Below are 16,190 nucleotides of genomic sequence, written 5' to 3' on the forward strand. Positions count from 1 at the left end.
TATAAACACAAGAGAATCTTGTAAGCACGGAGCCAAAAAAGAAGAATCCCTAAATAGTTATGTTTATGGTTCACAAAACAACTACAAACTTATTTGATAACTGAGTTGTAGGATACCTAAAACACAGACCAAAACTGTCTTGGGGATACATGGATAATGAATACGTTAATATTACATTCGGTAAAACCAGAAACTGGGTGCTTAATGGATTCCAATTACTTGGACCAGGTGGTGCTGTTAAATGTAGTGCTTAGACAACAAAAATGCCACTGGATACCAATAATGTTTTCAAGACCTTTTTCCATTCCATTTCGAAATGGAATCCCCTCTTACTGTACCAAAGGAGAAAGCGGTGTCTTGCGAGTTACAATTAAACAACATATAATCTGCGCCATCAGCTTTTAAAATTGGTGACAGACCAAAACCTGTAGGACTGTCTTCTTCTAGTAGATGTGGAATGGGCAGGAACCATGATTCAGACTCTGTTCCCGTGCAAGTGATACTTAAACAGACGATGAGCCAATTTTGGGTGACACAGCCTTTGACGTTCTAAACTAACTGAATGGCGTCACCCACGTTCTTAAAACCCTTTTTCGAAACGGATTCTAGCACAGAAATCTTACAGCAAACCGATTAAAAGCAGTATGGTGAAATTAAACAAAATGTAGTACATTTCATTATGTCCACATCTTCAGACTATATTCAAAGAGCAAATATATTGTCCAGCTTTTAGAATAGAATTGAGAGGCTGAAAGGCAAAATGAACATTTTAGGTGAAGAAATGCTATTGTTTTATCAAAGCGTGGGAACTGGTTAACAACTGATTTCACAATATTCTTCACCTTTAAATAATACCCTCAAGGAAACTCAACATTGAACAAAAATGAAGTCGCCTCTCAAACTAGACTATTGAGAGTTACCCTCCCATCTTTAAGAATACTACACAAGCAGCAGGAATCGTGTGAATGAATACAGCAACCCGGCTCAGTACCAGGCGGCTCGATGCTGACCAGACAAGAGAGCGACGGAGAAGGGGCCTTACTGTCTCCTGGCGTGCCTTGCTGGAACAGGAACTGCTGCCCTTCACTCCACTGCCTCTCCAGCAGCTGCTCAATGCTGGTCGCCACCGGAGGCACATTCTCCACGCCGCCGCCGCCGCCGCCGCCTGACTGATCATAGCGGATCTGCAGTCCGCTCGCCGGAGAGCTGCCGCTGAAAGGATGGGCATTTCTGGATTGAAAAAAAAAAAAAGAGGGCGGATATGCTTCACCGTCTTTGGAGTCTTTTTTTTTTTTTTCCAGTGAGAGACATTCAAGAAAGGCAACACACTAAAAGCCGGGCTCCATAACCTCTGTCAATACGACACTGTAAATCCCTAATGTTTAGGCAGATACTTATTCAGACCTATGAAGTTACAGCTGCTGAGATCATCAAAATCACTCTGCGTGCCCACTCCTGGTAATTAGGATCACAGACACCGACTGTAGTATGCTTTTTAATATCAATTACATTTCCGTAACTAAACCAATCACATGTGATTTCTGAATTCCCTCAATTCCCATTTTAAGATCTTATTTTCCTTTGCAAATGCATTTTTCCCCAAACATTTCTTAGATGGGCCATAACGCCTCCTCTTGTTCTTCACCTTTATTGCTTTTCTACATTGTACACACACATCCATCAGTAAACAGACTGCCACTCATGGGAGAGGATAAAATTGGTCGCGTGTGCACAGCACTGGTAAAAACGTAAATAGTACCACAGTTATTACATGCTTATTTTGTTGCCTTGTGGTTGAGTACCACCAAATATTAAAGCTATTTATGTTCAGCAGCCCCTATGTACTTTTATGACAAAATAGCATTCCTTTCTTGCATCTTATGAACAGCATTCTGATGTAAGCAAACAGAGGTCTTTATTCCTGTCTCTATACATAGGTGCTCACAGTTCGCATGCGGAATATGCAATCATTCAACTAAAAGAACAGAAAGACTGTTACCATTGGAAAGTAAACAATAAAACTGCAGCTTTTTTCTAATAAAACATGGTAATTTCTTCAAGTCTGCTAAAATATTTGGTAAAATGGGGACTTCAAAATAAGTAGTTTAAACAATATATTTAATAGTTAATAATATAATATACATAATAATTAATAACAATTCACAATGAAAAAGATAAAGGTTTTCAGTCCAAATAATAACGCTTGAAATTTTAAAGAATTAAACTAGATGTATAAACTAGTCCCATTTAAGTTTCATGCTTCAGTTACATTAAAATACGTTATGAGCATATATTCACATTATACTTAGAAAACTATTTCTCAAAGAAGAACATGCTCAGTCTGACACAAAAGCGTATACTAAGCTTTGCATTTAAACTGCTTTAAAGAGTAATTTTTTTTAAAAAATGTAAAATAACTGAATATTAAAGGACATAATATTAAAAGAGATGATAAATATGCAAGACATCACAATATCTATATTTACGCTATGGCGAAAAAATGCGGCATACTGTACAATCAGATGAAATGGCCTATATTTGAAACCTTTTTTGAAACAAAGCGCACTACAATACAATCAAACGAAATTAAGGTTAGCCGGCAAGCCTATAGAAAAATCTCTTGGCCAAAGCAAGATTTGCACGAACATTCCTGCTTAAAAATGCAGACAGCCCGTCAAATGAATTGTTTGAAGCATCAGCAAACATATACTATGCCGATAAGAGATGAGAGAAGAGGGGGGTGGCGGGGGGGTGGAGAAAGAAAAGCCCTGCTGGAATGTAAATATGACTTACCGAGGGGAGACACTTCCCTTTGGTGAGCTACCTCTGCCAGCAAGGCTGTGACTATTGTCTCCCAGTTCCTGATCTGGAATGTAAATACAGCAGAGGAGATAAAGAGGCTCTGTGAAGGCTGGATCAGCGAGTGTGAAGACGGGTGCGCATTCCCTCCTCCGGCTGCCGCCGGGCTGTCCGCGCTCCGGAGGCGCGTGCCCCCGGCGCCCTGGCTGAGCCGCATCCTGTCACCAGCGTGCACGGTCTGCGGCGGAGCCGTGCCCACACGCCGAACCCCTTTCTCCTCCTTCTGAGCGCCCCCCCCAAACCAGCGCGGACAGCGCCGCCCCCCCCCGCCCCAGCCCTGCCTGCTGCACCCCCCCGCCCCCACACAACCGGCAGACACTTTCCATTTCGGCTGCGAAAGTAATGAATCACGTCTGCGGACAGCCAGCCTGCACAGGCCCCCCTCACAGCCAATCCAGAAGAAGCTCTGCCTTTTAACTCTTTCCAGCCCCCTTCTTTTCAACTCGAGCTCACCCTCCCACACCACTGCCCCCTTGTGCCCCCTAACCCCCCACCCCACCACCCCCAACCACACACACACACACACAGCATTCTGGCCACCATGTGCAATTCATTTGATAGTCTGGGCTCATTATTTCACCGACCCTTAGAGGTCACAAGCTTGCATGCTTCTCTCCCATACAAACTGCATTAATCTGCTCAGCATCAAGTAGCTGTGTTTTCCATACCATGCAACAGTTGATCTGGTTTATGCACTGATCGGCACAGAAGTACACCTGAAAAAGGGTTTTATCGGAGTTCCCCCCCCCCAAAAAGATTGTTATTTTAAAAAACCAGCTGTGGATAATGTTTTAGTCGCTCAAGATCTGTACTAGAGTTATGGGATATACTGATCTGCACCTATGCTACATGTACCGGTAATATATACGTATACATGTAAGTGATACAGGTCTGTAAATGAATTCTACTCTCCCTTCTGGCGAGTCAGGCGACCCCCTGACCTCGTTTTGAGTGCCAGAGCAGCACTGAAATGCCAGAGCCTCTCCCCAATCCTGCAGTGTGTCGCCCCCACCCTCACATACACAGGGGGCAGGGCGAGTTGTAGAAGAGGTATTTCAGAAAAAAACACACCTGTCTGTCTGGTAAATGGGAGGGTGGGAAGGAAAAGCTACATTGCTTATTATTAAAGTCAAAAACTTTTTTTTCTATTTGTTACACTTATAAGCTTTACACAAAAGCAAGCGTTTGACACCGACACCCCTGCATTCATTTTTTTGTGAAAGAAATGCCAGAAATTGCGCAGGTTTGGCAGTTAAAATTATAAGGAAAGGACAAACCTCAAGGCGCATCTGCATGAGACTTATCTGGATAGGAACTTGTAGGAATTGACACAAACAGATGGCAGTACACTGCAGGAGTTGTGTTATAGGACATTTGTGATGGGTAACAGTAGGGATATTTTCAATATTTTAACAAAACATTTATAGTGAAATGCCAAAGCATGTGTCATCTATTATACATTAATATACAATATAAAAAATGGCTGTAGTGTACTTATAATGTTGCAGTCGGTATGCATGTGTGTGTATAATGCATACACTCTTACAATGTCTTATATATAAAAGATGCATGTTTAAACATTGCGTTTTATTTGATACATTTTTCTGTTCTCAAAGCAGACAGGTATGTTCTGGTGAATGAATCTGAAGTCCCACAGTCTTTACAAGGCAAAGCAGCTTATAAAAATATTGCGGTCAAGTTCCTGCTGATGGACACATGTATGTGTGTGTGCCTGCCTGTGTGTGTCCGCGCATGTGTTAGGTGTTTCTGACAGGCCGGCCTCACCTGCTGGGCTGTTCTCTGACTGGGCTATAAGGGCTGCCATGGCGGAGTTTGGATTCAGACGGTTCCCAAACATGTGAGATGGAGCCAGATTAAAGGAGGAGCCAGGTAACGCATTTGCCTGAAAGAACAAACACAGGCATATTCAAACCACCTGGAAGTTTCAGCATCTAGAAATGTGACGTTTGCAGAGCGAATAGAGAGTGAAAAAGGGAAAAATAAGCTGTTCATATCGGAGACAAAATCAAGTGTTAGATTACTAAATCAAATAAATCTAGCCAATGTCTCTAACCTGTCCATTACAGCATACTCAATCTATATTGTATCTATACCAGAAATTATGGAGGTTTAAGCCTTGAAAAAAAACACTGAAGCTCATGTTAAATTCCAGGCTGGAGATGGAGCTGTGATCAGACTACGCCACGTGTTCTGTACAGACGGCAACAATGCACATTGCAGGACTCTGACCATGTGGTTCTCTCGCTAATTATTTAATCTAATTAAATCATTTCCTAAGCAAGGGCAGGTAGACAACATATGTCTAACAAATGCCTCTCTCTTCAACATCGTGGGTTGCCTGTAGAGGTTAAAAGCTCTGCCTAAGAGACCGGTTTTCCTCTTTCAGAGCTGCGTCTTCGGTGAGCCTGCACCGTATTCAGTTCCTTCCTTTGCTTACAAAAAAAACTGGAAGGCGGACAAGATTTTTTTTTGAGGGAGGGGGGGAAGCCTACAGGCATGGCAAGCATGCATTTTTACATAATGCAGGTCTGGCCTAATCGTGGTTACCCTGTGACCCTGTCCAAGAAGCTGGGAGTTTGGCAAGCGTCCAGCCCCACTAACTGAAGGCTCTCGTCTGTATTCATTCATGGTGCTAACCACAATCCTGAAGGCCTCTCCTGGGAACGCTGCCAAACCAGGCAAATGAACTCTCTAACAGATCAAACTGCCCCGCCTGGCCAAATCTGTTGCGTAACCCAGTGCAATAAAAATGCCTTCCCCTGGCTGTGTTTACTTTCGCTCTTTCGAAGAATATATAACTTTCGCTTATTAGCCCGACTGCCTCCTTAACTTCTCAGCATCTGGTAGCAATGTAATAGCAGGCTAAGGCAGGCGAGAAAAGTTCTCTCCCCTCCTCCTCTGTCTGCAGACGGGCAGCTCTGTCTCGAACCCCCTCTTCCGCTACGCGGTCGGAGTAGACTGCTTGCCCTGATCAATCAAGAGTGCCGCAATCCTGACACAGTTTTGGAATCCTTTCTAAAACATGCATGAAAGGGTTCTGGGAAAGCCTGGGGGAAAAAAAGGCAGATCACTGTAATTTCAAAAACAAAGAAACTAACTGCAAACGTAGCTTATGTCCTCTAGATATATCACGATAAACCTGCCAGTCATTCATGTGGAGAAACTTTCAGGAGTCTCAGCAAGAGAAACAACAACTTTCACATTTCTCAGAAACAGCAAAACAAACAGAAATATGGACTTGTTTCTGCTCCATTATTCACGATTCTTCTGAAAAGTCTTACCCAGGCCTCGTGATTCAAGATGCAGGCTGCGATGAATCAGGGCACAGTTCTTACTTCTAAAATTTACTCTTTTGCTTAGATCTTCTAAATTGTACTTCTAAAAGCAAAATCAGTTTGGGGTTCTGAAGACATCTGTTCCATTATCTTGATACTCATATCAGGTAACACCAACAGTAAGAATCAATTAGTAGTTGCATTATTTTACATTGTTTATAATTTTGTATATTTGAGCAAGTCATTACATTTGTATATCCTCCATATTGAATTGCCTATTCAATCTGACCTATTTTATTGCTCACCACACTAAAAAATGAAAGTCTCCAGTTTTGACTATGGTTCGTATCATCAGGAATTTCAAAGCAAGTGAGATAGTTGCCATCCAACCAGGCAGAGGACGTAAATTAAATTAAGCGCTACTTAAATGTGAAGTAAGGAAAATGGTATAAGAGATTAACTCATACCCAAGGGTACCAATTCAGAATCATTAAGAAAAATTCTGGCATCATTAGGATAGCATGTCTCCAAGACTACCATTGAAGGCTGACCTCATGAATCGGATATTTAAGGCAGAGTTCCATGGCAAGACGAAAAGAATGGACATGGATTTGCCAAATTGCAAGTAATGGATTTCCACGTCAAATGGGACCAAAATATGAGGTGAGATGAAACACAAACTGAGTTTTTGGACAGTCTGACCAGAAGAGAAAGACCAGGTGGAAAAAGAATGGCACGTCCCTTCTTTGGAAAAAAAAAATAACTATCTAATTCTGCTTTCAAGCTGTTTCACATCCTCCGGTCCAGCTGCTGAGGGCCACATGGTTTCCACAGTTTGCCATATTAGCCAAAGCCGGGCATCTTCTATCAAAAACCTTGAGCACAGTTGTAAATAGACTGAACAAGAGGATGATGAAAATCCTGAAACCAACGCAATGACCAAATGGTTACAAGGCCACAAAACCATTTCTTTCTTGATCAGTTACCCCCATCTCTAAGGTATGAGCTGAAGAAAGCAGATTAAAAGAGCAGGCTTAGCATCCAGGAGGAGCTCAAGGCGTTCTGCTTGGAGAACCCCTCCAGAGAAGCTTAACAACTTATGAAAGGGCTACAGGAATCACCTCCTTGAACTTATTTAAGTCAATGGAAGGTTCATAAGACAGTGACCACAAAAGTATTAAGAATAATAACAACATTTCAATTTTTTAAAAAACTTTGGTTCTATTTAAACATGCCACTCTTAAGGTTTTGGATTTGTATCTAAAAAAACAGAATGGATATCTGGAATATTTCAGATTGAATTCACTAAAGGTGCAAATAAATCTGGAAGTTACTTTATATTCTTTTTTTTTTTTTAAATTAGGACTCTGACATCCGCCAGAGGACACGTGAAGACAACACAACTTGACTGCTGCAGAACGAAGAGGATTAAACCAAGGACTGGATTTCGCTAATTCAGCTATGGTGGGATTCTAGTGCTGTGTTTGATAGGTATGCCCAAGTCGATTCAAAGAGCCTGTGCTCCTAGCCCTGTTGGCACAGTCTGTGTATTCTTGCCCTCTCTGTGGTGCAGCTCCAATATGAGAGCAAGGCTGTTTTCTTGCAGCTTCTCCCAGGGTCTTTAACACAGTAAAGAGCAGCAGCAGCCCCCTGGCCCCCTTTCTCTTTCAGCCGGGACACCCCGCCCCCTGGGGCAGGGTTTTCCACGCGCAGTGCGTGACGGGAGATGAAACCAAGTGTGAACGACGCTCAGGTCCCACGAGCACGGCCCACTGTTGAAGCTGTCAGGTTCAATCGCATCACTCCACATTATTCAATGCCACAAACTGCACCTAATTGTTAGGGGCTTAACATATTCACGGCCATTGTTTAGGTTAATGCTGAAATGCCTACGGTAGACCTCGTACGGAGGAGGAGGAGGAGGAGGGGTCGGACAGCGGTACACCATGACCGAACACTCATTCATAGGCTGAAAGTGCAGGGGGAAAAAAAAGGCAGAAGAAAAAAAGTTACAAGGACGAAATGACAAAGGTGAAAATCGTAGCTTCACCCTCTGGTTGATCAAATTAGCACCTAAGCGGAGCTGCAAGAACTGAATTTAAACATCATACATACACAGATTAGAGACTGGGCCAGGGGGGAGTGAGTTCTGAACACAGCCGTGCATTCTTAGCTTGGTTACATGACGGTTCAAGCAGGTTTTACATTATTCTTACACTGACAGAAAAATGGTCTCCCCACAATTTCTTTCTTAACTGATGTGCTCCAAAAAGAAGCTAAACGGAAAAGAAAATGCAAAGATAAGAAACTTATTCAAAGAGGTATGCGCCATAAATGCCATGGTGAAGATACTAGACTAGGTAATTTTAGAGTCACAATTCTCTAGTGAATCCAATTACTACAAAATTAAAAAAGCTACAGCTATAATAGTTTTAAGATTTTTACAGGTGATTTCCCAGACTAAGACTTACTTCTCCCAGACTGTTATCTTAAGCACAAAGCAGTTTGACCATTAAAGTGGTAGGCCGCAGTACTAATTATGCACGATAATCAAGTCAGCATTGGGATGCATTCAGCCAATTCAGTGACAGAATTGTTAAAAGACTATATCTGAATGCTTTAAATTGTGAGCACATCATGCAGTTTCCCAGTACTGTCTAACAGCGAGGTGAGGAGTCTATCCTGTTAACTGCATGTCCATCCTGATACAGCTGCTCCCTGCCACCTTGAACACCAGGGTTACTTCGGTTCACACAATAAAATGGGCACCGAGTCGGCTGCTCCTGCTGAGATACAAACTCTCAGTGAGGAAAACAAAAAAAAAAAGGATCAGGGCTTTATAAAAGCCCCAGTCCACATTGTCCGTAATGGGACTGAAAGAGTGGACACAGCCAGTTAAGTGCAGTAACAGTGGGGAAACAGAAGGGGAAAAGTTCCCACTATCAATAACATGGCACTACTACTACGGTTCTGAAGCTGCTCTTGTTTTGCTCATCCGCCTGATCAATTGGGAGCTGTGGTATTGTCACCATCAAAGGATTCGAAAAAAGGCACTGAGCGCAGATTTGCACAGGCAGAGAATCATCCTGCCCGCCAAACATGCAGCACGTGTGACAAAGATCGATCTGCCCCAGCCTGCCAAAGACAAACACACCAGTAATAGATTAAAAAATGCTCAAGAAAAACATTTTTCGCAAGTGAATTTATGTTTTGATTTTGTAATAAAAAGAATGCCAATTACACTGGGTCATTTTCTAAATCCCTGACAATTTACCACATAGTTTTTTTCTATAAAGAAATTGAAATGAAGAAGGGGTGTGAAATGTATATTTGTAAAATGGCTAAATGCAACAGCCACAAGAATCAACAGGTAGCTCTCATGCTCCTTAAAGTGGGTGAATGTTGGGTGAGTTTTGGGGTGTGTAGGGATTACAATGAGAAAGACATCACTTTCTCAGAATGAGAAAGTACACAAACAGCTCAGGATATTAATTCTTATTAGGAAATGGATAAGCAGGAGCTAACATTTAAAATGTCTTTCTAACTTAATGCTCCATAATCCTTTACAGGAAGGACGCAGACAATTCACATTCAGATGTACGTATTTCTGAAGATTTTACTCTAGTGCTTCTTACTTTGACTACTAGAGTAAGCCACAAGATCTACAACAAGGGGCTCTCCTATTTCTAGATGTTTATAATGTTGAATATGTCATATCTCAGCATCTGTCCTGTCAGAAAGATTTGAAGTCAGTAAAACTTACCAATCCTTCTTATGACTACAACATGCATCAGTTACTCCTAAATGTTGTGTCATTTAGTGATAGAGCTTTCAGTTACTATGCTCCACAAATCTTTAGCGTCATTCCAGCTTCTTCTATGGACATAGAAACTAACTTGAATTTACACTGTCTTTTCATAAGCTTTTAAGTTCAGTCTGTACTGGTTGCAACAATATAGAACTTATGAGCTCTGTCATGATTCGACATAAAAGGAAAAACTGGGAAAAAAAAAGAATTCCAGTCATTTTGTACTGGATGCAGCACTGAAATGCAGCTTTCCAACTGGCTACGCGTGCTGCATTAAAACAAAAAATCTTTGAATCCTGTCTGGAATGTTGACAAGAGTTTAACTACAAAAGGTATCCATGTGCATGACAGTCAGCACATGGAAAAGACATGACGTTCCCTAAAGAACATCTTCTGCTTTGCCTTTGCTCTCTCCTTGTTCAGCATCCCTGCTATCCTCTTAGGCAACTGCACAGAAGTAGGGCTATGCGCAGTTCAATAAAGAGGTCAGCGTGTCTCAGTTGCCTGGAGACTGATGGTTGCTACAGCAGCACGAGATAAGACGAGCTAAATCAGCTTCTGCACGCAGTCACAGAGCAGAGAGCAAGCCGTGCCCATCACAGCATGGGGCAGTCCGGAAAAATACACAACAGCGCTCCGCTGGTAGAGCAGAATATCTGGGTGCACTGAGGCCAGCTCTGCTGCAAAGAAGAGCAGTGCATACAGAAGGGAACAAATATTGCACTTCTGTATCTGAGCCCTTATTGTTCTTCCAGTAAAGTCACGTTATGCTCAGAGAATGCACTAGTCAAAGTCCCCACCATCATTACACACTGCCCCCTAGCCTTTGTATTGAATTCCTTTCATTCCCAGAGACAAAACGCAAATACGCTCATGCAGCAATCTACCTATAAACACCAGGACTGCATGCTTAAGAACAATGTCCTCAAACTCTGGACAGCAGATTTTCCGAGGCTTGAGGCCTTGAAACGGGCATATTCTAGGGAGCAGATACATGGGGGTGGGCAGGAAACAATACCCTGCCTACTGCATCTCTGACTTTGCAGTCATTACAAAACACTGGTCTAAATGATGCACAAGGCTGCTTTAAATGGACTTTCAGGAAAATAGGCAAGAAATCTTTGTCTAATAAATGTTATGCCTCTAAATGAGGGGGAGGGGAAATAATTTAGAAATTACAAGCTACAAATGAGAAGAAAAGTATTGGCCCGTCATGCTTGTCTGGTTGTTCGTAGCTGCGTCTTAAAAGATTTCAAATAGTTAAAACCTGGCTAGGGTTTTGTGTTCCAGTCTCTGACGATCCTGCATCTCCTTTTCCACCTGAATGTTCCTGTTCAGGGGAGCCCAGCAATATGCTGTTGTATGCAATTTCAAACGGTAGGTTCATCACATGACTCCGCAGTTTCTCGGGGACATTTGGCGACGGGGAGAGATTTGAAATCTGCCTTTAAATTGAAGTTGTTTTGTAAATTCAGCATTATGCATCTATAAATAGATAGGAAAGGTCTGGACCACAGGCGTAGTACAGGTTTTCATAGTCACTGTAATCCAAGTGACACTAACACCCCCCCCCCGCACAAACCTGAGTGCACACCACGCTGGAGAGGGGGGTCGCCGTGGGAGGGAGAAGCAGTGAGGGGGCGGGCGGCGGCGGCGGCGCCCTGGTCTGCTGAGGTAACTCGGAACTACGCAGAGGGGTGCTGCAGCTGGAGGCCGACACCGCGCTGGGCAGGGACACCAGGACATCGCCGCTGGGGAAGGCACCTGCGGGGACACAACCAGCGCCGAAAGGCTTTAACAGGGTCTCGCGCCGTCCGTTCCGCGCGCCCCTGCCGGCGAGCCCCACCGCCGCGCCGCCTGTTCCGGCGCCGAATCGCACCCTTCGGCGCCTCAACCCGGAGAGACCAGCCATTCAAGGCGCGCTGGCCTGCTCCTTTTCAGCCGCTGCACTCCTGGAAATAACTCAATTCTTAGTCAAAATTTCCTTAAATTGACATTTAAAGACAGCAGCTTCAGGGGAAAAAAAAGGCGATTTAAACTGTTCAACATTCAGGTGCAATTCAAACATTTTATGATACTTGGCAACGGGACAAAAATCAGCATGGTGCAGATACAATATAAACACACAGCCTTCTAGCAGAAAGAATAAACCCAGAAACACACCCCAGCATATGTATTCCTGAGGAATTATAACCATTGTGTAATTTGAAAATGAAAGCGTTTGAAAGCAAAGACATCCAAAATAATAATTTACACTTTGACACGGGGATCTTTTTAAGCAGCCAGTTCAATAACTTTAGTACAGCACATCTGAGGGAAAGTCAACTGAAAAATATGTCCAATCTAAATTAAATAGATCCTTTTTTAATTTTGAAATTAAATGAAAAAAAAAATGTCTTATATCTCTTTGAAACACGACTCAACAACTGCTGGCCGGGAAAATGTGTAAAACACTGTAAAATCTGATGGCATGTGTGTTCTCATGCCTCATTAGTATTAGCATCTTCTATCATGCAAAACAGCGGGCTATTTATATTCACGCGATATGGTTCTAATGCACAAAAAGTCCTAACACAGTGGTTCTGGAACCGAAAATGAGCAATAGATAATGATTTTATTGGATTGTGGCAAACCCAAGCCTTTATTATTATAAAAGAGCATATATAGGCCTAACCACCTATATTCTAGGACTGCTCTGAATTTTCATAAATTAAACGTATAGTGTAAGTATAGTGACTCTGAGTGGTAAGTCATGTTGTCAAAGAATGCAAATTAAAAAAACATAATTTGAGCCAAAATCCTTCGGCGTCCAGTGCTTACTTGTAAAGGAAACAAAGAACTGACAAGACATTATTTTATGATATGTTTAGGACAGATGCTGAATATTTGACTGGAGGTTTGTCTACTCCACTGTATGACATAATGAAGAGATTTCCAACCAGGAGAGTGACAGTCAATGAAAGCAGATCAGGCAGACCTAAAAATAGAGCTGGCTGATGATTGAAACAGTTGCCACGGACACACGGCACATCAGATGACAGTTCGGAGCGGGTCACAGAGATGGCACACAGTAAGCACCACGGAAAACGAATCGCTGGGTTTAAAAACAAACGGGACATCCACGGGCTTCCACCCAGCCTGTTTGCTTTCAGTTTGATTGACTCGTGATGTACCGATGAATTTCCTCCCCGAGGACGAAGGCTCACGGTACGCAGCTCGGTGACGGTCGCAACTCGAGGGCATCACTTCCAATAGAGGAGATAAAACATAGCACTAGGACGTGATGAACGAGGGGCAAAACCAGGAACGGAGACGGATCCCTGCTTTGCAAACAGCTGCAGAACACGTGCCCTGCTCCCTCCGCGAAAAGCGCTGTGTGCCAGTTTTAATAATAACTTTTACTTGTAAAGGACCTTTCCAAACCCAGGATGCTGCACATAAATGATAAAGGCAAAAGGAGTACAGTTAAAAAGTAATTAGAAAGAAGAAAAGAAACAAGAATATACAGGTTCATGCAAATAGAACGTAGGTCAATCAGACCCTAGTAAAGAGATGACTTGTGAGTTGGGATTTAAAGGAAATCAAGAGAATTTAGTCTCTTGTAGAGTCTGAGGATAACATAACTCCATGACAACGGAGCAGCAACAGAAAGAGCACGGTCTCTGAAAGTCCGAGATTTACTCCTGGATACAGTGAGGATGCATGCTTTACAGTGAGCAAAGGACCAGCCTCAACTGACCGGAGACCGGAAGAGGGATGCATTAAGATGTATGATGGAGCCAGATTTTAGTAAGCCTTAAAAGTCAGTAATGGGATCCTATACTGAAAACATGACTTTATGGGCAACCAAGGTGGGGACTCAAGTGCAGGAGTGATATGCGGCCAAGGTCTGGTGTGCGAGATTTTTGTTTCCCCTGGTCTGTCAATCACGGGGGTGTACTATGCCGTCAGGCACTATACAACTGCGTTCGAGTGCTACAAGCCCTACACTTTTTAAGAGTCAGAACTCCTGTTCTTCCCTCTATAAGACACAAAGAACATTTGGCATCTCAACGGTCTAATTGGGCAGCTTCCCAAAGCTCAAGCATTTGTGTCAGAGGCATCGGCATGTTCGCAGAACAAACTGCTTTTCAATATTGACCCGGTGACCCTTACTAGAGCTATGACGACAAAACACATTTAGCAGTAAAGTAACTGTAATTAAAAAGAAAAAAAATGTTTTGTTAAATAAAAGTTGCAGAACCTGTTGTAGCTCTTTCCCCGCTGTTAATATATTTTGATTTTGTCCCACTGGCTCAGCATTTTGTCTGAACAGCCAATAAGCCAGTTTTTCTTCTATTAAACGCAGAATGCCATCCAACTGTTATGTAGGTAAACGTCACGTTTTTTAGAATAAGAATCAACTACTATACCACTGAACTGCAATCTTACCAAATACTTTATTTTACATTTTTGATGCATTATAATATTGGCCATGCATTGCATCATTATAATAATTCTGTTAGAAGCACAACATTTGCCTAGGCACCGTCATCTCACAATGAGCAAAAACATCGAGAGTGTCACTTAAAATTAGGGGATAATTATTCAGGCTACTGGCAACCCTGTGCCTTTTTTAAGGTAATTTTCATTGTTCATTCAGATACTGCACATTCCTGTTAAAGAATTGCATGCATTTTCCCCTTGTGCACATGCTTGCTATCTTTCCTTCATGATCATAAATCATTTGTAACATCTTAAAAATAAAAGGAGTTCCTGATTGTATAGTACGTATTTGCAGGTTACCCATAATTAAAGGTTTTCGTTTAGCCCATTTAGTAATACAAAGTAAAAAGAGCACTCAATAGTCTCCAACAATTGCAGGCTTCCAATAGGTGCCAGGGCCAATACACTACTTAGGGACATGTGACAGGTTACATACAAACGCCAGGAGGTCTTTCGCCACCCTTTAGACTCATTGGTTAGTAGCAGCTGAGCAAGTCTCAGGATTTAATCAGACACTTCCCAAAACAAGACAAGGTTTTGTCTTTTGCAACGTGACTGTGGGAGAGCTTGTTCCAGGTTCTGGAAAGCCCTGCAATTCCACAGAGAGTCAGGACCTCGGTTTTACATCTCATTTCAAGGGTGGCGCCTTTTTTTTTTTATACAGTGTAGTGTTCCCATTACTATACTGGGGAATTAGGACCCATACAGACCGCAAGGTGAGCGCCTCCTACTGGTCCCCACTAACACCTCTTAGCCAGGCTCCTTCCTGCTGAGCTTCAGTGTTTTGCCAGTTGTGATTTGCAGGGTGGTAGCTGCTGGTTATTCCTGAAGACAGCTTTAAACCACCATCATATTATTAAACTGGTGCAAAACTTCCAGTTGCTCAAGTACTTTTGTTTCCATATTTTGGTTGCTGGTGAACTTGGGAGTAGCTTATCTATATAATTCACTGATAATCCGATATGACCAGCTGGTAAATCCAGTCTGACTGGGCTCACAAATATGTTGCACTTTGTCCTACAACTGGATCAAAAAAGGTGGCCTAAGTTTAGGTTAGCCCTTAACCTTAATATAAGTTCTACACAGTAATTTTCCCCTCATTTTAGATGCGTTTATAACAGCATCAGAAAATGTATTTCATGCCCACTGATTAATGACTTTTAATACTGTGTACTGAGGCTGCAGGAGCATAACCAGGTACAGCAAGTGCTACACTTCAGAGGAGGATGAAGTGGAAAACGCACAAAGACGCTGGAATGCTTCAAGATGAAAAAGTCCTATACTGTACATATGTTATCACAGATGTGCTTTTCCACAGTAAAGCCAATGTTATAGTTCACACAATTACACAGTCTTCAAGATTTTACTTATAATAAAAGGAGGCATACAAAAAAAGCACATGAAGCCTAGATACAAAACTGCAGTTGTGCATGTTGCCAGATGTACTTGTTTTCCGAGTGCTAACTCGCATGCCAACTACTTAAAACCAGTCAGAGATAAGGAGCTGGATTACACTGACAGTGACACTACTTTTCAGCCTACATGTAACATGAACTACTCATGCTGTGACAAATAGTAATTACTCTGTATTAATTAATCCAAAAGGGCTCAGACATACTCACGGCAGCCAGCCCTAGGTGGGCAATTAAGTGCTAACAACCTCAGGAACAAAGATTAGTAGTTTGGCACTGCAAAACATGTGACAAAAGGCAGACACATTTGTTGAGTGAATAGTTATTTTA

The 16,190-nt window shown here is 42.4% G+C and overlaps 1 protein-coding gene across 5 annotated transcripts in view; it reads right to left on the reverse strand.

The window, feature by feature from the left end:
* The window catches only part of mllt10 (MLLT10 histone lysine methyltransferase DOT1L cofactor), a 108,189-nt gene that overhangs the window by 12,098 nt on the left and 79,901 nt on the right, over positions 1-16,190 (reverse strand). For all 5 annotated transcript variants that reach the window (XM_069191031.1, XM_069191034.1, XM_069191032.1 and 2 more), the window contains 4 exons: positions 11,546-11,727; positions 4,645-4,762; positions 2,794-2,866; positions 1,043-1,230 (listed from right to left, as the gene is read on the reverse strand). In XM_069191031.1, coding sequence (XP_069047132.1) covers positions 1,043-1,230; positions 2,794-2,866; positions 4,645-4,762; positions 11,546-11,727 — 561 coding nt within the window. The remainder of the gene's footprint in view (positions 1-1,042; positions 1,231-2,793; positions 2,867-4,644; positions 4,763-11,545; positions 11,728-16,190) is intronic.

This window comes from Lepisosteus oculatus, chromosome 6, assembly GCF_040954835.1.
Source record: "Lepisosteus oculatus isolate fLepOcu1 chromosome 6, fLepOcu1.hap2, whole genome shotgun sequence".
Taxonomy (NCBI): domain Eukaryota; kingdom Metazoa; phylum Chordata; class Actinopteri; order Semionotiformes; family Lepisosteidae; genus Lepisosteus; species Lepisosteus oculatus.